Raw genomic sequence first — 23,245 nt, forward strand, 5'->3', positions numbered from 1 at the left:
ATGTGTAGCCATGAACCAAAATAATGATATATATATATATATATATATGAATGAATGAGTGAAAGAATTGTAACATTTCTCTTATAATGAAACTATATGATCATTATATTTAATAAAGCAATATTCTTGTAGACATTACTTTACTAAATATTGATTTTTTTTTTCTTATTGAGATAAAAAAATAAAAATGAAGAAAAAAGTAAAAATGAAAAATAAAAATAAGGCCTTTATATGTTGATGAGAAAATTAAAAATGAAAAATAAAAATGAGAATAAAAAATAAGAATAAGGCCTTTATATGTTGATGACAAATGCTGAGATTATGTCTCAATAACACATTCCCTTAATATTTTCATCATTTAAATGTTGTCATAACCTTGGATTACCAAAATATTGAAATTATGCAGCTTTGCATATAATACCCTTTATTAGAGAAAAAGTGACATTATAATACTTAATGTTATTATACCGAATAATACCTTATTAATATTTCTTCTTTATTAAAATGTGTGAGGAAGAGGTATTGATGAAATGTGGTGATGTGATCAGGATCAAAAACACATTTCCCCCTTAATATAAAAAAAGTATTATTTTATGAAAAAATTAATTTGTAAAAACCAAAATTAAAAATAATATTTTTTTTTTATAATTGTCATATCAGCTTTATGACTTATATTTGTTGGAAGATGTGTACCCATCTATGTAACCATTAAAAAAACACTGAATATCATAAAATTATCATTTGGAAAAATTATTCTAAATGTAGATTTTCTTGATAAACCATATTGTTGTGTGATTGCACTTATTTACTATTAACTAAATCAAGAAACAATAATTTCTAAAGAAAAATAGAAATATATGTTGAGTAAATAATATTTAAATATATCTTAGTATTCTAATAATTTAACTGAATCTTATTTTCTCATTAACGCAAGGTTTTTTTTTCCCAACATACCATAAATCATGAGGCCTCTGTCATACTGTGCATACACATTCCACATTCCACGTTCGTCTCTCTTACGTTACACGCTTAGCATTAGGTTCACTCTCAGCAGCTGCTCATACGCTCATCTGTCATCTGTCACTCAGACTGTGACTCACATAGAAGTTGAAACTACAGATTTCACATACAAAGAATAAGAACACAGGTACACTAACCCAAATTACTAACACTATGTTCTAACCCATAGATAGAACCCATCCACAAGAAACCCGAGTTGAATGTTCCACAGCTATATCTGGCCTGCAACCAAATCCATTTGAATGTAAAGGCTGAGGGGGTTAAAGCTTCTTCTTAAAGTAAAACAAGGCTATATGATATCTTTATCTTTAACTCACAGTTGTCACATGTCATGCACCATGCAGTGGACAAAAAATATTATTATTACCATGCAAAGGAAAACAAGTTTTAGATTATGTTACAGAAAGAAAACTTACAGTACACAAATTTTAGATTGTTATGTATTAAGTGTTATATATATATATATATATATATATATATACATATATATATATATATATGTATATATATATATATATATATATAAAATCATGCAGTTATTATAACTTCCTGTGTGAATAAGACATAAATCCATGAAACAGGTATTTTTTTGTTCAATCCTTGCTTTGAAAGTAAAATTCTAAGGGAAAATGAAAGATAAAGGTTAATTTCATATTTATTTAAAAACAAAATAATTTAAATATCTCATACATATGCATATATTTAATAAATGTATTTAATGTAATTCTAAGTATTACTGGAGTAAGTTTTAATTATTTCACTATACATATAAAAATACAGTTAATATAATCTCTACTTATACAAATATGCTACAGTATTTACTGTATACTATATTAATATATGTAACTGCAGAATTATATTGCATAAAATAATTACATATTAATAAATAATACATTGTATAACTCATCATATAATATAATTACATTTTTAGCCAATTCCTAAACCAAAATTTACCTCTCTGTCGATAATTTGTTGAAAACCTAAAACTGCCATCTTTAGTCTTATGAGCTGTGATAACGGAGTGTTCAGCTCACCCCCTATGCTGTTGCACACCTGCTTCTGTCTGTCAATATCCGCAATCTTTACAGACAGATCTGGCCCTTCAGCTTTTAACCCTTTCAGAGCAACTTCTTTAATGGACTCATAGGGTTTGTAGCAAATATGTAATTTTCTTCATACTTCATAGATGTGATTTTGGATCAGGTTTGGAGATTTTGATTTTGGCTTTTGATAAGATTGAATTATGTTATTAGTTTTCATATAATTTGATTTTCTTTCAAGATTCTCATGTTTTCTAGAAAAATCAAGGGATTGCGCACATTCAAATAAAGAATCTTTTTGTGACGCAATAACACGAGATGCAGGATTGCTTATTGAAATTGGGAATGACAGATTTGTACAATCTTTCAAAAATGGACATGAATGTAAAAGTACATTCTTTCCGGCCAATCTTCAATTTTAGAAGAATATCAATATCTGGATAATTTTCTTTTAATCCACAGAATATCAAAATTTTTAATCTTTCTACATCAGTCATTTCTTCATGGAACTCATCATCATTCTGCATCTTTAATGAGAACTGCCTGGAAAAAATTACTGGAAGCCACATTTTAAACAATTGATTTTTCTCCTTATTAGTCAAATCAAACCTATCAGCAAAACTCTCAAATATCTCTGAATTTCTTCACACATGGATTTTATCATCATACGCAGGAATAATTTTGCATAACTTTAGCAAGATTTTCCTAGATTTAGTTTGGATTTGGGCCTCTAAGTCATCTTCTATTTTTGGTGGCAATGATACATCTGTCCCTCGTACATCATCTTTGTCAGTTGTCATGTCTCCTACGTTTCCTCCATCTTGTTTTTCATCATGAGACACAAAGTCACCTTCGGTGGCCAATACACACACGTGTGTCACATCTTCCTTACTCTCCACATTACAGTCAATCTTGGGAACATCATTAATTTCCTTAGACATTCTTTCTACACAGACTTTTTTGGACTTCTCTGTAACATACTTGTGAAATACATCAATCATATGTAAAATATTTTTCAGTTGCTCTTTTTCTTTTTTCCTAGATATTAGCTTAGAATCTATCTTTAGATTTGCTATCTTGCATTCTGCAAATAAGCTAAGCCAGAAAATTTCTACGTTTTCAGACTTTCCACCTAGACTTAAAAATTCCAGTGAACTTGACTTAGAATACGTATTAAATAAATCCATTTTTCTTACCTTGAAATGCCTCAGCTTGTAGTTCCTTTGCTGTACAATGCTGGGCTCTGGTCATCAGCACGTCTGTCTTCAGCACTTCCGATGCTAGTGCTTGTCAAACCGTCTGACACCTAAAGTCTCTTTACTCATAGGTTCTTGTGAGATTTTTGTGACTTGAAGTTTTCAAGTGGAATTCCTGAAAACTTGCACAACATCTAGCAGAGCTCTTCTGTCTTCCCCCGTGTGCAAGATTGAAGCAAATTCACGCAAAAAAAGCACAAAAAATCAAAACTGGCTGGCTTGGTCAATGTTAAAAATGCTTATTTCGCACATTGATTTAATCAGGACTATTCACCAGGTGTTTACTCTTAAAGAAAAATGTCATGATATTCTTATAAAAAGTATAGTGGTTTATTGAATTGTCCACAGAAAAACCACATTGCAGCAAAACATAAAAGTAGATAAAATAGTTACGAACAGATTGTCCATGTGTAAATATCAGCGCTTGTCTTGTTACTCATCTTTCCCAAGGTCCTGAATGGTAAAACTGTCTGTCTGTGTGAAGTCTGAAATCATCATGGCTACCAGCTATTCCTTCCTTGTGTCTTGTCTGATGTCCATGGAGAATGATGGTGAAGGCAGGAGGTGGCAGCCCCACGTGACAAAAACCCCTCACCCTCCTAAGAGACGTTATTTATATGTCCCACAGATCACGTGTCTTCTGTATATGGCATTGACTTATACTCTGAGCTACATACACAGAAATAGCTGTTTGTAATTGTCACGATATGGTATGAAATATCATTTAGCTTCTCTTGCTCAAGGCTGTGGGCTAACAAGCCCCCCCCCCCCCTTCCCTTTCACTCAGCCAAGAGCTGCCTTGCCAATGTACTGGGGGGAGTTTTATGGCCGAAAGGTATTTACGACCGGCATTTCCTGCCGTGCAAGCTCTTGTCCAGCTATAAGTGAACTAGAAACTTCTAAGATTCATGAAAGTTCATTGTAAGATATTATGCACAATGTTTACGTTACGAACACGAAAATATATATCCTTGGTCGCACTCGGTGGACCTACCCATCCCTCGAAACACGGGCTTCTAACTCCATCTGGTGGAGAAGTAGGGATTTCTCTGTGGATGTGTATCCCAGATAGGACATATTTGATCTCATTAGAATGCTCACGTTAATCCGAGATGAATGATGGGTTTGTTATGACTATGACATGTTTTATAGCGAAGTTATAGAAAGTAGATACATTTAAGATTGGAAGTACTCAGAATGTAGAGAGAGGAGGGTCTGGATAAGCCAGCCTTTCTGTGATGTCACAGGCTGAAGCTATAACTGTCTGCCAAGATCCCCAGCTCAGTCTTCTTGCTTGCTTGCTTCTCCTGCTGGAAAGCCCTGCGCACGTCCAATGAGCTGGGACGTATGGTTGCCTGCCATGCTTTGAACATGTGAGTGTTACCTTTTCTCATTTAATCCCTGTTTATTTCATAATTACCCTTGTACATATTTGCAATTGTCTCATTTGTAACCTCTTTGTAGAATATTTTGATAAAGCACTGCCTAAATTTTGTGGGGTATATTATTTCATGCCAGTTCTTTCTCCATGCTCTAAAAAATGTATCCTAAGTCTTCTGAAGGGAAATATGCTACTGTGTTGGGTTAGCTTCGGACCCGTTTAATCGAAGCTGGTGGCAGCATACATTCTGTACTGGGTAGTTGAGTGGCGTTGTAGCGACTGCGGCGTTGATAATTATTGATCCTGCCTAAGTGGGAGTAGTTTATCGCATCGCTGCAGCGTGCCCAATAGCCAGTACATAGCAGGCAGCCTTTCTGGCGACTAATTATCCAGGGTGCAGTACCTAATCTGACCTGAGAGTAAGGGGGGCGCCAGAGTGCTGCAAGTTTTAAGTGGAACTGTAAGCGGGATATATATAAATCCCTGCAGTTCGTGGTGTATTGAAAAGCAGTGGGATACCTAAAATAAGCCCCTGCTGGAAACTAAGAGGTCGATAGCCTTGTGTGTGTTTTTTCATCACATTGTTAGCAGTGGAGGGTTAACTAAGATAAGCCCCCCTGCACATGTGATAGCCGTCTGTTGGCCCAAAGTCACCCCGATCTGTGACGTAGGGGTGACAGTCACGGTGGGATCCTGACAATTGGTGGCAGCGGTCAGGGGAATCCTGACAAATTGGTGGCAGCGGTCAGGGATTCCTGACAAATTGGTGGCAGCGGTGGGATATATTAGACCATTAGTGATTTGGTTTGAGCAATCATTCCTCTCACTAAAAACTTGCAGAAAGTTCTTGCGAGGACTCTGCGCAAATAAGTTTGGAGAACGAACTCAGTGTTTTTTAGTCTTGAGACAATTGTGTACTGGAAATTATCCCTTCCCTTTCTCTTCGTTTTTCTATCCTATCTTTTATTTGGCAACCATGGCTGCGAAAGGAGAAGCCTGGTACGCCCAGCAGAAGAGGGACACTCTGGCTGGGATATGCACGTACCATGGCCTGAACTCCCAGGGCAAGACCAAGGTTCAAATGGTCGCTGAACAGGTGCAATTTGAAGCAGACCAAGCCAGGTCACAGAGCCCAGAGGCTGCAGAAGCCAGCACAAGTGAACATGGTGCTGCAGCAGAGGTCCAACCACTGAATACGGGCCCTACTGGCAACCAGGGGGGCGCAGACCTCCTCCTGCAGCTGGCTCTGCATCAAGGCTCCGCAGATGACCTAGAGAGACGTCTGCAGCTGATCCAGCAATACCAGCAAGCCGAGCGGGAGGCTGAGAGAGCCGAGCGCCAAGCCCAGCGAGAACACGAACTGGAGATGCTCCGGCAGGGGGGGATGCCCTCCAGCGCCCAGAGACGTGAGCCCAGCAGCGCTCAGATACCTAAGCCCCGGCCCGATCACTTTCCTGTTATGGAGAAGGATGGAGACTTGGACACGTTTCTGCGGGCCTTTGAGAAAGCCTGCAGACAGTACCGGCTGCCTACAGATGAATGGGCACGATACCTGACACCAGGGCTGAGAGGCAAAGCTCTGGAGGCGTTTGCTGCCCTCCCTCAAGAACAAGATGGTGACTATGAGGCCATCATACAGACTCTGATAGCCAAGTACCAGCATACATCCAAAGTGTACCGTAGAAAGTTCCGGACCCTCCAACGTGGCCCACACGACAGTTACAGTGATGTGGTGCACTGACTGGGGACCCACTTTGACCAGTGGACCCAAGGACTGTCAGTGACCACCTTTGCACAGCTGCGAGACCTGATGATCAAAGACCAGTTCTTTCATCTTTGCCCAGCTGAGGTGCGACAGTTCGTGATGGACAGAGAACTGTTGTGAATTCTGTGGCCAAGCTCCCTCCTGTGGTCGTGAGTGGTACTTCGGCTGGTTCTGTCTATGAACTTCCTTTGGTGGATGAGAGTGGTACTGCGGCTTCTGAGTTTCCTTCGTCAGGTGATGAGGTTAAGTCGTTAGGTGCTGCTCTATTTAACTCCACCTAGTGCTTTGATCCTGGCCTCCAGTCAATGTTCTAGTTTTGGTCTTGCTTTCTCCTGGATCGTTCCTGTGGCCTGTCTATCCTGCATAAGCTAAGTTTTGCTTGTGTTATTTTTTGTTTGCTATTTTTTCTGTCCAGCTTGCTATATTGGTTTTTCTTGCTTGCTGGAAGCTCTGGGACGCAGAGGGAGCACCTCCGTACCGTTAGTCGGTGCGGAGGGTCTTTTTGCCCCCTCTGCGTGGTTGTTTGTAGGGTTTTGTGTTGACCGCAAAGCAATCTTTCCTATCTTCGGTCTGTTCAGTAAGTTGGGCCTCACTTTGCTAAATCTATTTCATCTCTGCGTTTGTATTTTCATCTCAACTCACAGTCATTATATGTGGGGGGCTGCCTTTTCCTTTGGGGTATTTCTCTGAGGCTAGCTAGGCTTATTTTTCTTTCTTAGGGCTAGCTAGTTTCTCAGGCTGTGCTCGAGGCGCATAGGTCTGGTCAGGAGCGCTCCACGGCTACCTCTAGTGTGGTTGGATAGGATTAGGAATTGCGGTCAGCAGAGTTCCCACGTCTCAGAGCTCGTCCTATGTTTTTGGGTAATTGTCAGGTCACTTTGTGTGCTCTGAACTTCAAGGTCCATTGTGGTTCTGAATTACCTGTTCATAACAGAGAACCCAAAGGTGTGACGAAAGCAGTGCAGATTGCCGATGCCTATGAGGCCAACCGTAGATCGGAAGTGCGGACGCCAGTCACCACCAGCTGGAGAGGGGGTAAGCCTGCAACCAACGCCAGTATCCCTGCCAGCCAACACACCAGAGGTCCTGGCCCCGTAGCCAACAGCACCAGACCTACCAGCGAACCTCGCAAGTGTTACTACTGCAATCAGACTGGTCATATCAATACCTACTGTCCAGTCAGGCAGAAGAACCCCTCATCCAAGGCCCCAGGGCCTAATGCAGCAGTTCTTTTGGTGGGTGGGGTGGTTGGGAGGGTGTGTGACAACGTACAGCACGTCACTGTGGGAGGCCATGTTGCTACAGGCCTCAAGGACACCGGGGCTGAACGAACCCTCATCCGACCCGAACTGGCGGCCCCTGAAGAAATCATTCCGGGGAAAATCCTAACTGTCACTGGGATTGGGGGCATCAGCTGTCCCTTACCAATGGCCCGGGTTTATATTGATTGGGGTGCCGGGAGCGGGGTGAAGGAAGTGGGGCTGTCTGATAATTTGCCCACTGATATTTTGTTGGGGACTGATTTGGGGAGGATGGTTGCATACTACGTTCCTGACATCCCTCCCCAATCTACTAATGAGGGTAACGTTAACCCTGATGATGATGATGATGATGATGATGATGATGGGAAATCGCATGTGTTATCTGACCATGCTTTATCTTGTAATGATGCATCTAATAACCATTTTTTCCTAAGATTGATGGTGAAAATGTTGTACCTGTGCCAGCTGAACCTGATAATGATTTTTCTGTGAAGGTTAATGTGTCCATAGGTACAGGCGTGCCCAGCCACGTCGCTCTGCGCAGTGAGACGGCTGAGGAATTCCTAACAGGGGCAAGTGTCGGTGCTACAGGAAATGGGGAGATGCATGGGAACCGTGAGGAAGGTGACGCCATGAAAGTGACCAGTGCCACCGAAGAAGGTAACTGGCCCATAAGTAGCACTGCCCCTGGAGTGTTGGGGGTGGATTGGGAGGTAGAGCCCATAGCAGCACCGGCTGATGGGTCTGCAGAAACCCCCGGGGAGACAGCCTACGTAGCTGCTGTCACCCGCAGTCAGAGTGCCCGGAACGCAGATAACTGTCAGCCTTCTGGACCCTCCTCAGTCATCACTGTGACTGAACCAGAGGTGGACTCGGAGCAGGTCCAAGAGGGTTCCCGTGGGGAAGGGACCCTGACGTCGCTTCTGGCTTCCCCTAGCCAGGAGTTTCAGGCCGCTCTGCACACAGATGCGAGCCTAGAGAGTTTGAGGCAACTCGCCGAGACGCCCACCTCCGAGACTGATAAGGAGAGGGTTTTCTGGGAACGAGGAAGGTTATACCGGGAGACAGTACCCGGAGAATCACAAAAGGAGTGGTTGAGGGAAAGACAGCTGGTCGTCCCGCAGCAATTCTGGGGTGAGTTGTTGCGGATTGCCCATGAGATCCCGCTAGCTGGACACTTGGGGATCAGCAAAACTAAGGCCCGGCTGTCTCAACACTTCTATTGGCCTAAGATGGGGACAGATGTGTCAAACTACTGCCACTCCTGTGTCACCTGTCAAAGAGTGGGGAAGGCGGGGCCTGCTCTTAAGGCTCCCCTGATCCCGTTGCCAGTGATAGAGGAGCCTTTCCAGAGGATCGCGGTGGACATTGTGGGCCCACTGGCCGTCCCCAGCAGCTCTGGAAAGCAATACATCCTTACTGTGGTAGACTATGCTACCCGGTACCCAGCGGCAGTAGCTCTGTCGTCAACTAGGGCAGATAAGGTGGCGGATGCCCTGTTGGCCATCTTTTCACGTGTAGGATTTCCCAGGTAAATGCTTATTGATCAAGGGACCCAATTTATGCCTCGCCTAATGGAGGCTCTCTGTAAGAGAATGCAGGTGAAGCACCTGGTATCGAGTATCTATCACCCACAGACCAATGGCTTGTGTGGACGCTTCAATGGTACCCTCAAACAGATGCTACGCATGCTGGTTGAGACTTAAGGGCGTGACTGGGAGCGGTACCTCCCACACCTGCTGTTCACTTACCGAGAGGTTCCGCAGGCCTCGACGGGGTTCTCCCCCTTCGAGCTCCTGTATGGCAGGCGAGTCCGGGGACCCCTTGGGTTGGTAAGAGAATCCTGGGAAGAGGAGCCGAACCCTTCTGAAGTGTCCATAGTGGAGTATGTCATGCACTTCCGTGACAAGATGCAGACCTTGACGCAGTTGGTGCATGACAACATGACGCAGGCTCAGGCTGACCAAAGCACTGGTACGACCAGAATGCCCGGGAGCGGACCTACCATGTGGGTCAAAAGGTGTGGGTGCTGGTCCCTGTACCAACGGATAAGCTTCAGGCAGCCTGGGAGGGCCCGTACGTTGTCCACCAACAGCTCAACCCGGTCACTTACGTGGTCACGCTTGACCACGCTCGGGGTAGGCGAAAGGCCTTTCATGTCAACATGATGAAGGCTCATCACGAACGTGAACCTTTCGTCCTACCGGTCTGCAGCTTGCCCGAAGACGCTGAGGAAGACACCCTCCTGGACATGCTGGCCCAAGCCAAGGCCAATGGGTCCATCGAGGACGTGGAGGTAAGTGCCTCGTTAACTGAACCCCAGCGGTTGCAGTTGCAAACCACACTGTAACCCTTCCGGGTTGTGTTCTCCAACCGACCTGGGAGGACGCATTTAGCAGTTCACGAGGTGGACACCGGGAATCACGCCCCACTACGGCAAACACCCTATCGAATCTCTGACCAGGTGCAGCAGATTATGCGCCAAGAGATCGATGAGGTTCTTGTGAGATTTTTGTGACTTGAAGTTTTCAAGTGGAATTCCTGAAAACTTGCACAACATCTAGCAGAGCTCTTCTGTCTTCCCCCGTGTGCAAGATTGAAGCAAATTCACGCAAAAAAAGCACAAAAAATCAAAACTGGCTGGCTTGGTCAATGTTAAAAATGCTTATTTCGCACATTGATTTAATCAGGACTATTCACCAGGTGTTTACTCTTAAAGAAAAATGTCATGATATTCTTATAAAAAGTATAGTGGTTTATTGAATTGTCCACAGAAAAACCACATTGCAGCAAAACATAAAAGTAGATAAAATAGTTACGAACAGATTGTCCATGTGTAAATATCAGCGCTTGTCTTGTTACTCATCTTTCCCAAGGTCCTGAATGGTAAAACTGTCTGTCTGTGTGAAGTCTGAAATCATCATGGCTACCAGCTATTCCTTCCTTGTGTCTTGTCTGATGTCCATGGAGAATGATGGTGAAGGCAGGAGGTGGCAGCCCCACGTGACAAAAACCCCTCACCCTCCTAAGAGACGTTATTTATATGTCCCACAGATCACGTGTCTTCTGTATATGGCATTGACTTATACTCTGAGCTACATACACAGAAATAGCTGTTTGTAATTGTCACGATATGGTATGAAATATCATTTAGCTTCTCTTGCTCAAGGCTGTGGGCTAACAAGCCCCCCCTCTTCCCTTTCACTCAGCCAAGAGCTGCTTTGCCAATGTACTGGGGGGAGTTTTATGGCCGAAAGGTATTTACGACCGGCATTTCCTGCCGTGCAAGCTCTTGTCCAGCTATAAGTGAACTAGAAACTTCTAAGATTCAAGAAAGTTCGTTGTAAGATATTATGCACAATGTTTACGTTACGAACACGAAAATATATATCCTTGGTCGCACTCGGTGGACCTACCCATCCCTCGAAACACGGGCTTCTAACTCCATCTGGTGGAGAAGTAGGGATTTCTCTGTGGATGTGTATCCCAGATAGGACATATTTGATCTCATTAGAATGCTCACGTTAATCCAAGATGAATGATGGGTTTGTTATGACTGACATGTTTTGTAGCGAAGTTATTGAAAGTAGATAAATTTAAGATTGGAAGTACTCAGAATGTAGAGAGAGGAGGGTCTGGATAAGCCAGCCTTTCTGTGATGTCACAGGCTGAAGCTATAACTGTCTGCCAAGATCCCCAGCTCAGTCTTCTTGCTTGCTTGCTTCTCCTGCTGGAAAGCCCTGCGCTCATCCAATGAGCTGGGATGTATGGTTGCCTGCCATGCTTTGAACATGTGAGTGTTACCTTTTCTCATTTAATCCCTGTTTATTTCATAATTACCCTTGTACATATTTGCAATTGTCTCATTTGTAACCTCTTTGTAGAATATTTTGATAAAGCACTGCCTAAATTTTGTGGGGTATATTATTTCATGCCAGTTCTTTCTCCATGCTCTAAAAAACGTATCCTAAGTCTTCTGAAGGGAAATACGCTACTGTGTTGGGTTAGCTTCAGACCCGTTTAATCGAAGCTGGTGGCAGCATACATTCTGTACTGGGTAGTTGAGTGGCGTTGTAGCGACTGCGGCGTTGATAATTATTGATCCTGCCTAAGTGGGAGTAGTTTATCGCGTCGCTGCAGCGTGCCCAATAGCCAGTATATAGCAAGCAGCCTTTCTGGCGACTAATTACCCAGGGTGCAGTACCTAATCTGACCTGAGAGTAAGGGGGGCGCCAGAGAGCTGCAAGTTTTAAGTGGAACTGTAAGCGGGATATACATAAATCCCTGCAGTTCGTGGTATATTGAAAAGCAGTGGGATACCTACAATAAGCCCCTGCTGGAAACTAAGAGGTCAATAGCCTTGTGTGTGTTTTTTCATCGCATTTTTAGCAGAGGAGGGATAACTAAGATAAGCCCCCCTGCACATGTGATAGCCGTCTGTTGGCCCAAAGTCACCCCGATCTGTGACGTAGGGGTGACGGTCACGGTGGGATCCTGACAATTGGTGGCAGCGGTCAGGGGAATCCTGACAAATTGGTGGCAGCGGTCAGGGATTCCTGACAGTAATGTCAGCAAGAAGCAATGTGCTTAGTACAGAATAATAATAATTCAATTAATTATTAATATTTAACAGAGCTCTGTACTGTAAGAGGGGTCACACTATAGAGCTCTGTACTGTAAGAGCGGTCACACTACAGAGCTCTGTACTGTAAGAGTGGTCACACTATAGAGCTCTGTACTGTAAGAGCGGTCACACTATAGAGCTCTGTACTGTAAGACCCATCACACTATAGAGCTCTGTACTGTAAGGGAGGGTTATTTAAAGAGCGTCTTTCACTCACAACACACACACATATTTACAAGACAATACTAGCGCATGGCCGTGCGGTCATGCGCAGTTTATATAGCTGCAGCACAGGAAACAGCTACAGAAGTTTTGCCCTTTCAGTACCTGCCAAAAGGACCAATGGGATGTGCTGCAGTACCTGAGCATGTGACCCTCGATCTCCAACGGGAGATCCTGCCCATGGCATGCTCAGACAGAGAAAAGCAGGACTTAGATCCAGAAACGTCCACTCGCCGCTGCCCAGCACTGGCTTCAATGGCAGAAGCAGGAAAAGCAGCAGTAACTCTTCGCACAGAGTCAGACTGAGCGAGACGCTGGGATCGACGTCCCTGCTGAGCAGACTCCACTGCGGCTGGAGAAGAATGGGAGACCGCAGCGGAGATGGATCGAGATTCCCCCTGTGCAGCAGAGAAAACTCGACTCCTAACATTACCTCCCCTCCTAGGGCCCCCCCCTCCCTGGGCCTCGCTACGTTCGAAGGCAGTAATGAGCTGCGGGGCCCGAATGTGCTCAACAGGCTCCCAGGACCTGTCCTCGGGGCCATAACCCTTCCAGTCTACCAAACAAATTTTTTTGCCACGTACCACCTTGAACCCCAAAATAGCGTTCACCTCATAATCGTCCGTAGACGAACCCGATGTCCCAGCAGATGACTCGGAAAACCGGGACATATACACGGGTTTCAAGAGGGACACATGAAAGGTGTCGGTGATACCCAGGCGTGGCGGAAGGGCCAAACGATAGACCACAGGATTAACCTGCTCGAGGACCTTGAATGGGCCCAAGTAGCGAGGAGCAAATTTAGTGGACTCAACTCGCAGCCTGATGTTATGGGCGGAGAGCCACACCAAGTCGCCAGGAGCAGAGGTCGGAGCGGGGCGCCGATGAGCATCGGCGGAGGACCTCATTCTCTCCTTAGAGGCCCGAATGGCATCCTGAGTGCAGTCCCAAATATCCCGTGCCTCCACAGCCCAGTCTGCCACCCTGGAGTCGGCGGAAGACACGGGCATAGGCACAGGTACCCGTGGATACTGACCATAGTTGAGGAGGAATGGGGTTTGTCCAGTGGAGTCGGCTACGGCGTTGTTCAGTGCAAACTCTGCCCATGATAGAAAGGATGCCCAGTCATCCTGCCTGGCTGAAACAAAATGTCGCAGGTATGTGACCAAGGTCTGGTTGGCCCTCTCTACCAACCCATTCGTCTCGGGATGATAAGCGGAAGAGAGATTCAACTCAATACTGAGAAGACGACAAAGCTCTCTCCAGAACCGAGACACAAACTGGGGACCCCGGTCACTGACAATTTTGTCAGGCATACCATGTAGGCGGAAGATGTGCTTAATGAACAACGCAGCCAAGGCCCGTGCAGAAGGTAACCGTGGTAGCGGCTCCAAATGCACCATTTTCGAGAAATGATCGGTGATGACCCAAATGATGGTACAGCCGCGAGACTTGGATAAACCCACAACAAAGTCCATCCCGACCATCTCCCAGGGCCTATCTGCCACCGGCAAGGGATAGAGCAACCCAGCTGGCCTTTGACGCGGAGATTTGTTTTTGGCGCAGGAGACACACGCCAGAATATAATCCCTGACATCCCGGACCATATGCGGCCACCAGTACGTCCTCGCCAGTAGCTCAGATGTCCTCTTTGTCCCAAAGTGTCCACCCACCCTGGACGAATGAGCCCAAGAGAGAACCTCCGGTCGCAAATTAATGGGCACAAAAGTCTTGCCCGGAGGCACAGACTCTAGCGAAACCGGCGCTACGGTTCTCAGGCTCTCGGAAGGGACAATAAGCCGAGGCTCCTCTTCCTCCTCCTCAGTTGACATAAGGGAGCGAGAGAGAGCGTCAGCACGGATATTCTTCTCCCCGGCGAGATAATGAAGGGAAAAGTGGAACTGGGAGAAGAACAGGGACCATCTGGCCTGGTGAGAATTTAGCCGCTGGGCTGTTTGCAAATAGACCAAATTTTTGTGGTCCGTGTAAACTTGGAAGGGAAACCGCGCACCTTCCAGAAGGTGTCTCCACTCCGAAAAGGCCAACTTCATTGCTAGCAACTCCCTGTCCCCGATGGAGTAGTTTCTCTCCGCTGGCGTGAAGGTCTTAGAGAAGAAGAAGCATGGATGCTTCCGACCTTGAGCATCCTTTTGATAGAGGACTGCTCCAGCACCAACGGACGAGGCATCCACCTCCATTAGGAATGGCTTATCCACATCAGGACGATGTAAGATGGGAGCGCTAGCAAAGTGGGACTTAATAGAAGTGAAGGCCTTGGAGACCTCTTCCGACCACAATTTGGGATTCGCTCCCTTCTTGGTGAGGGCTACCAAGGGAGCTACCAGAATTGAGAAGTGGGGAATGAACTGGCGGTAATAGTTTATGAACCCCATAAAGCGCTGCACCGCTTTAAGAGAATGGGGCTCTTGCCAGTCCATCACAGCCTGTAGTTTGGCAGGATCCATAGCCAATCCCTGGGCGGAGATGATATAGCCCAGGAAAGGTAAGGACTCCTGCTCAAACACACACTTCTCCAACTTCGCATAAAGAGAGTTTGCCCGTAGGAGGTCGAAGACTCTGCCAATATCTGGAGAAAAGATGAGAATATCATCCAGATAGACTACAACCGAGGTGGAAAGCATATCCCGCAAGATGTCGTTGACAAAGTCTTGGAAAACGGCAGGTGCATTACAGAGCCCGAAGGGCATCACCAGATACTCATAGTGCCCATCTCTGGTGTTAAATGCCGTTTTCCATTCGTCCCCCTCACGGATGCGAATCAGGTTATAAGCACCCCGCAGATCTAGTTTAGTAAACACTCTAGCTCCCCGAAGCCTATCGAAAAGCTCAGATATCAAAGGCAAAGGGTACTTGTTCTTAACTGTGATAGCATTAAGACCCCTGTAGTCTATGCATGGACGTAGTTCTCCATTCTTCTTCTGCACGAAAAAGAATCCTGCCCCAGCAGGTGACACTGACTTCCTGATGAACCCTCTTGCCAGATTCTCTTGAATGTACTGAGACATTGCCTCCATTTCCGGGAGAGATAATGGATAGACTCGACCCCGGGGAGGCTCAGCACCAGGCAAGAGATCAATAGGACAGTCATAGGGGCGATGGGGCGGAAGGGTCTCCGCTGCCTTTTTGGAGAACACGTCTGCATAAGACCAATATTGCTTGGGGAGAGAGGAAAGATCTGCGGGTACCTCTGTAGTAGCAACCTGAACGCACTCTCGATGACACCTGTTCCCACAAGATTCACCCCATCCCAGAATTCTGCCTGAGGACCACTCGATGTGAGGAGAGGGGTACCGTAACCAAGGTATCCCCAAGAGAACCTCATCAATTCCCTCAGGAATGACGAGTAGAGATATAATCTCCTGATGAGATGGTGACATGGACAGAGTAAAAGGGATAGTTTGATGTGTAATCTGTGCGGGCAGTGTCGACCCATTCACCACTCGTACCGTTACTGGTTGAGATAGCATGACCAGAGGAATTGCGTGACGTTGGGCGAAGGCTGAAGACATAAAATTGCCCTCCGCCCCAGAATCCACGCAGAGTTCTACCGAGTGAGAGGATGAGCCCAATGTTATTGTCCCCTTAAAGGACAATTTGGAGGCAAACGTCGCCGTGTCTAGTGCACCTCCACCAACTACCACTAGACGCTGACGTTTCCACGACCGCTGGAGACATCTGGAGGCAAGATGTCCTGTCTGTTGGCAAAGATGACAAATCTGGAGTGCACGAGCGGTCCGGGACTTAGATCCCGCTCTTGACTCTACCACAGGCTCATGGGGCTCAGGAGCCTGGTCTGGAGATTCCAAAGGTTTGGCGAAGGTGGGAGCCAGCCGAAACCTCTGCCTACACTGGGCTCACTCTAACCTCCGCTCGTGAAAACGGAGATCAATACGAGTGGATAGAGTTATTAATTCCTCCAGTGTGGCGGGAATCTCCCTAGTGGCCAGGGCATCCTTAACGTGGTCAGCCAGCCCCCTCCAAAATATTGGAATGAGGGCTTTATCCGACCACTCCAGCTCAGATGCTAAGGTGCGGAAGTGGATGGCAAAATGACTGACCAAGGACGAGCCCTGAGTCAATGCCAACAATTGGAGCAGTCCGGGGTCCACCGTGCAGGTAAAAACCCTGCTGCTAGTAAGACGGACTATATGGCGGTACTATAAGTATACACGCACGGGTTAACTTCACCATGCGTGAAGCAAGCGATCTTGTTGCGTAACAGGACCACGGTACCGCACATAGAGCGCGAGCAAGAAGTCAGCGAACACAACCCCAACACAGGATTGAAGTCCGATTAGACACTTGCTGGCACAACACCGCAACTGGGTGTGTAAGGAAACTAAATAATAATATAAAGGCACAAGAGTGCGTGCGGTGCCGCACTGACGGACGCCACTAACCACCCAGGCTTGGGTCAGGAAAGCGCAGAGCAAGCGCACGGCGCCGTACAGGCGGACATAGCAAATGGTAGCTGTAATCTGTGTTACGTGCTGTTGAATAAGTCGGGCGCTAGATAGCAAACATACACCTTCCGCGAACAATCATTCAATAGGGAGGGTTATTTAAAGAGCGACTTTCACTCACAACACACACACATATTTACAAGACAATACTAGCGCATGGCCATGCGGTCATGCGCAGTTTATATAGCTGCAGCACAGGAAATAGCTACAGAAGTTTTGCCCTTTCAGGAACTGCCAAAAGGACCAATGGGATGTGCTGCAGTACCTGAGCATGTGACCCTCGATCTCCAACGGGAGATCCTGCCCTGGGCATGCTCAGACAGAGAAAAGCAGGACTTAGATCCAGAAACGTCCACTCGCCGCTGCCCAGCACTGGCTTCAATGGCAGAAGCAGGAAAAGCAGCAGTAACTCTTCGCACAGAGTCAGACTGAGCGAGACGCTGGGATCGACGTCCCTGCTGAGCAGACTCCACTGCAGCTGGAGAAGAATGGGAGACCGCAGCGGAGACGGATCGAGATTCCCCCTGTGCAGCAGAGGAAACTCGACTCCTAACAGAGTGGTCACACTATATAGCTCTGTACTGTAAGAGCTGTCACACTATATAGCTCTGTACTGTAAGAGCGGTCACACTATAGAGCTCTGTACTGTAAGATCGGTCACACTATAGAGCTCTGTACTGCAAGAGCGGTCACACTATAGAGCTCTGTACTGTAAGAGCGGTCACACTATATAGCTCTGTACTGTAAGAGAGGTCACACTATAGAGCTCTGTACTGTAAGAGTGGTCACACTATATAGCTCTGTACTGTAAGAGCGGTCACACTATAGAGCTCTGTACTGTAAGATCGGTCACACTATAGAGCTCTGTACTGTAAGAGCGGTCACACTATAGAGCTCTGTACTGTAAGATCGGTCACACTATATAGCTCTGTACTGTAAGAGCGGTCACACTATAGAGCTCTGTACTGTAAGATCGGTCACACTATAGAGCTCTGTACTGTAAGAGCGGTCACACTATAGAGCTCTGTACTGTAAGATCGGTCACACTATAGAGCTCTGTACTGTAAGAGCGGTCACACTATAGAGCTCTGTACTGTAAGAGCGGTCACACTATAGAGCTCTGTACTGTAAGAGCGGTTACACTATAGAGCTCTGTACTGTAAAAGCGGTCACACTATAGAGCTGTGTACTGTAAGAGTGGTCACACTATATAGCTCTGTACTGTAAGAGCGGTCACACTATAGACCTCTGTACTGTAAGAGCGGTCACACTATAGAGCTCTGTACTGTAAGAGCGGTTACACTATAGAGCTCTGTACTGTAAGAGCGGTTACACTATAGAGCTCTGTACTGTAAAAGCGGTCACACTATAGACCTCTGTACTGTAAGAGCGGTCACACTATAGAGCTCTGTACTGTAAGAGCGGTTACACTATAGAGCTCTGTACTGTAAAAGCGGTCACACTATAGAGCTCTGTACTGTAAGAGCGGTCACACTATAGAGCTCTGTACTGTAAGAGCGGTCACACTATAGAGCTCTGTACTGTAAGAGCGGTCACACTATAGAGCTCTGTACTGTAAGAGCGGTCACACTATAGAGCTCTGTACTGTAAGAGCGGTCACACTATAGAGCTCTGTACTGTAAGAGCGGTCACACTATAGAGCTCTGTACTGTAAGAGCGGTCACACTATAGAGCTCTGTACTGTAAGAGCGGTCACACTATAGAGCTCTGTACTGTAAGAGCGGTCACACTATAGAGATCTGTACTGTAAGAGCGGTCACACTATAGAGCTCTGTACTGTAAGAGCGGTCACACTATAGAGCTCTGTACTGTAAGAGCGGTTACACTATAGAGCTCTGTACTGTAAAAGCGGTTACACTATAGAGCTGTGTACTGTAAGAGTGGTCACACTATATAGCTCTGTACTGTAAGAGCTGTCACACTATAGAGCTCTGTACTGTAAGAGCGGTTACACTATAGAGCTCTGTACTGTAAAAGCGGTCACACTATAGAGCTCTGTACTGTAAGAGCGGTCACACTATAGAGCTCTGTACTGTAAGAGCGGTCACAGTATAGAGCTCTGTACTGTAAGAGCGGTCACACTATAGAGCTCTGTACTGTAAGAGTGGTCACACTATATAGCTCTGTACTGTAAGAGCGGTCACACTATAGAGCTCTGTACTGTAAGAGCGGTCACACTATAGAGCTCTGTACTGTAAGAGCGGTCACACTATAGAGCTCTGTACTGTAAGAGCGGTCACACTATAGAGCTCTGTACTGTAAGAGCGGTCACACTATAGAGCTCTGTACTGTAAGAGCGGTCACACTATAGAGCTCTGTACTGTAAGAGCGGTCACACTATAGAGCTCTGTACTGTAAGAGCGGTCACACTATAGAGCTCTGTACTGTAAGAGCGGTCACACTATAGAGCTCTGTACTGTAAGAGCGTCACACTATAGAGCTCTGTACTGTAAGAGCGGTCACACTATAGAGCTCTGTACTGTAAGAGCGGTCACACTATAGAGCTCTGTACTGTAAGAGCGGTCACATTTTGCAGTTCTGCCCCTGGAGTTTATGTTTTTTATTTCACCAAAACTTCCTTGGAAATCTCCTGAGAAGTAAATATTATCTTAACTTATAGGCAGTAGACGGACGAGCAGATTAGATCCAAGCAGTAGATGCTCTAGTGAAGGACTTATACATTTTGTTCTAGACTGTTCAAACACAAAAATAATATAGAGACGTGGTGATTTATACATCAGTTTATTAAATGAAACTATAGCATTGGATACCTCATAATGAATGACAGGCACAAGTTATTCTCTTCCAATAAATTCAGTATTTTATTAAGTATAATTTCTTGATATATTTACGAAAAACTTCATCTCTTACCCCATAAATGACCGGACTAAGAAGCCTTGGGAAACACGTGAATATAAGAAAGTTTGAGATGAGTAAGTAACTAATATTTTTGATAAATACGGTCTCGGTGATGGTGGAGATGAAGGAGACCAAACATAATATGAGCTGGAAGGCGTGGAGCATCACAGTTTTTCTGGCTTTAAGGGCGGATGACCCACCAGATCCGATCTTCCTGGCAACCAGCATTACTTTAATGTAAGTAAATGCAATGATTAATGCGACCACGGCGAAGCTGAAGATATTGATGATGGACTTTATTACATTTTGTTGGGGAGTTAAAGCCAATAGTGAAGCATCACAAGACACATACAATGACAAAAAACTTACTTCAATCGAGTACATTATCACAGTCAGGTCGGCAATACTCGGACAAACTCCTATGACCCAGATTACGAGAATCATAGAACGAGCTTTTTTTGCCGTGCAAAACTCTAGATGTCTTAAGGGGAAACATATGGCGACGTAACGTTCTAGAGACATGACGGCCAGGTTGTATGGAGTCACTCGAAAGGAGCAAGCGACCAAGGTGTGTAGCATGAAACATACCGGCACCGGGAGGGATACAGAATAATTGGTAGACAATAGAAGGAAATTTCCAAGAGCCAGATACAATGTATCATTGATGAGCATGTGGACAAAGAGGATGTAACGAGACTTCTCCCAGATGTGAGGATTGGAGAAGAAGACCTTCAGAAGAACAGAGATGATGTACAGGAAGAAGGTGAAAAATAGAAGATTGAAAACAACAAGAACAGTTCGGGTGACCGCATGAACCCATTCAATATAAATGGACATTGCGGAATCATTCCTAGGGATAGATGTAAAATTCACCATTGGAAACTGGATGACGGCAATTCTTCTATGGGATCTAACACTGATAGGAAATAAGAAAGTGACAAGATTAAGCTTTTCAGATGTGAAGAATTCATAAATATCTGACTTCTCTTGTGCCGAACCTTCTTTTAACCAAACTGACATTCCTACAATTCATAGGAAATATGGTAGTATGGTCTCATATTTGGTTGCCATAATAGCTTCCTTCAGCTTAGAGGTGCTACAGAGGCATAACGTGAGAAAAGGTATAAAAGGAGTAGTCGATTGTTGTGGAATCATCTCCGAGCACATAAAAAAACAGCTTATTTTGCCAAGACATGCTTCTTTTTCCAGGATGGATGGCTCAAGTTTGCCAGAAAGGACTCTCATAGAGCAGCTCATTATTCTGGCTGATAGCGGATGTTTCCAAATAGGGCACTCCTGTATATGACCTAACGTCAGCACATTGTAGACCTAGGAATGTATTCTGGTAAGGACCTCTGACTGCACCGAATTCACCAAAAATGCTGCAAGTTTTATTCCAATTGCACTTCCTTTTTGGAGGTGCATTTGAACAGCAAGGTTGATTGCTGTTAAGGGAACTAGAGAAAAAAAATAAATCTATAAATCTTCAGCATAGCGAGTGTGAGCGAGCTGAGTGTGAGCTGAGCATAAGTGTGAACGGCGGTAAGTGTGACTTGTGATTCAGTGACTTTGGAATCAGGGAGTTTCCAAGAGAGGAATTACTGTCTGTATTTTATTAATACTTTGTATTTATTTTTTATTTTTTTTAATTTAACTTTTCTGTCTGGTGCAATCCCCATTAGGAAATGTGCTCCACTATTGTTAATGCCATCCAGTGCACATCTTGCCACATGTATGCAATCCTTGAGCAGCCGATCGAGGGTGCATACTGCTGTGCGAGATGTGAGCACGTTGTGCATTTGGAAACCCAGATTCTGGATCTAAATGTGCATCTGCCAACACTGAGATCCATAGACAATATGGAGAGGAGTCTTCTGCTCACGGAGCAGACGCTCAATGGGATAGATGAGGGGGGGATGGTAGGATGGAGCTGCAGGACGATGAAGTAGCAAGCTGGGTGACCGTTAGGAAGTGGGGTAGAGGGAAGAGTGCCAGGGAGGCTAGTCCTGATCTGGAACACCCCAATAAGTTTGCTAAGTTGGCAGATGAGGGGGGTGCCAGTACAGGGGTAGCACTGCTGCAGACAGGCATGTCCTCTGAAAGCCGGAGGAGTGATTGCTCCAGTAAGGAGGGAAAGAGGAGAACAGGGCAGGCCAGACAGGTGCTAGTAGTGGGGGACTCAATTATTAGGAGAACAGATAGGGCAATCTGTCACAAAGACAGGGATCGTCGAACGGTGTGCTGCCTACCTGGCGCTCAAGTCCAACACATCGCTGATCGGGTGGACAGATTACTGGGAGGGGCTGGTGAGGACCCAGCGGTCATGGTGCACATTGGCACAAATGACAAAGTTAGAGATAGGTGGAAGGTCCTTAAAGATGATTTCAGGGAATTAGGCTGGAAGCTGAAAGCAAGGACCTCCAACGTGGTATTTTCCGAAATACTGCCGGTACCACGTGCCACACCAGAGAGGCAACGGGAGATTAGGGAGGTTAATAAGTGGCTCAAGAATTGGTGTAGGAAGGAGGGGTTTGGGTTCCTGCAGAACTGGGCCGACTTCTCAGTTGGCTACAGGCTCTACGCTAGGGACGGGCTGCACCTCAATGGGGAAGGTGCAGCTGTGCTGGGGGGAGAAAATGGCTAGAAGGTTGGAGGATTGTTTAAACTAGGGATTGGGGGGGAGGGTATTCATTTCATAGGAGGGGAAGATAGTGCAGATAGAAACCTGGGCACAAATAAGGAAGTTGGGGGTAGCGGTGGCATGGGGGGTGGGGTTAGAACAGTTAATAATTTAAGAAATAGAAGTACAGAGAGGAACATAAAGTGCATGTATACTAATGCCAGAAGCCTCGCCAACAAAATGGACGAATTAGAACTAATGTTGTTGGAGCATAATTATGACATGGTGGGGATATCTGAAACGTGGCTGGATGAGAGCCATGACTGGGCTGTTAACTTGCAGGGCTATAGTCTGTTCAGAAATGACCGTACAGATAAGCGAGGGGGAGGGGTGTGTCTATATGTAAAATCGTCCTTAAAACCCATCCTGCGTGATAATATAGGTGAATTTAATGAAAATGTAGAATCCATGTGGGTGGAGATAAGGGGAGGGGGAAAAATAATAAATTACTTATAGGGGTTTGTTATAAATCTCCAAAAATAATGGAAGCAATGGAGAATATCTTCGTAAAGCAAATAGATGAAGCTGCGACTCAAGGAGAAGTCATTATTATGGGGGACTTCAACTACCCTGAAATAGATTGGGGAACAGAAACCTGCAGTTCCAGCAAAGGTAATCAGTTTTTGACAAC

At 45.4% G+C, this 23,245-nt stretch overlaps 1 protein-coding gene across 1 annotated transcript; it reads right to left on the bottom strand.

Moving 5' to 3' along the window:
* Window positions 1–19,889: 19,889 nt before the first annotated feature.
* On the bottom strand, window positions 19,890–20,954 carry LOC138671811 (odorant receptor 131-2-like). The gene has a single exon (XM_069759948.1). It carries the CDS (start codon window positions 20,952–20,954, stop codon window positions 19,890–19,892), a length of 1,065 nt encoding a protein of 354 aa, XP_069616049.1.
* Window positions 20,955–23,245: the final 2,291 nt, after the last annotated feature.

This window comes from Ranitomeya imitator, chromosome 3, assembly GCF_032444005.1.
Source record: "Ranitomeya imitator isolate aRanImi1 chromosome 3, aRanImi1.pri, whole genome shotgun sequence".
NCBI lineage: Eukaryota > Metazoa > Chordata > Amphibia > Anura > Dendrobatidae > Ranitomeya > Ranitomeya imitator.

Excerpts from the sequence above, each read along its gene's own strand:
- LOC138671811 (XM_069759948.1), bottom strand. The coding sequence starts at position 20,954 with ATGTCAGTTTGGTTAAAAGAAGGTTCGGCACAAGAGAAGTCAGATATT.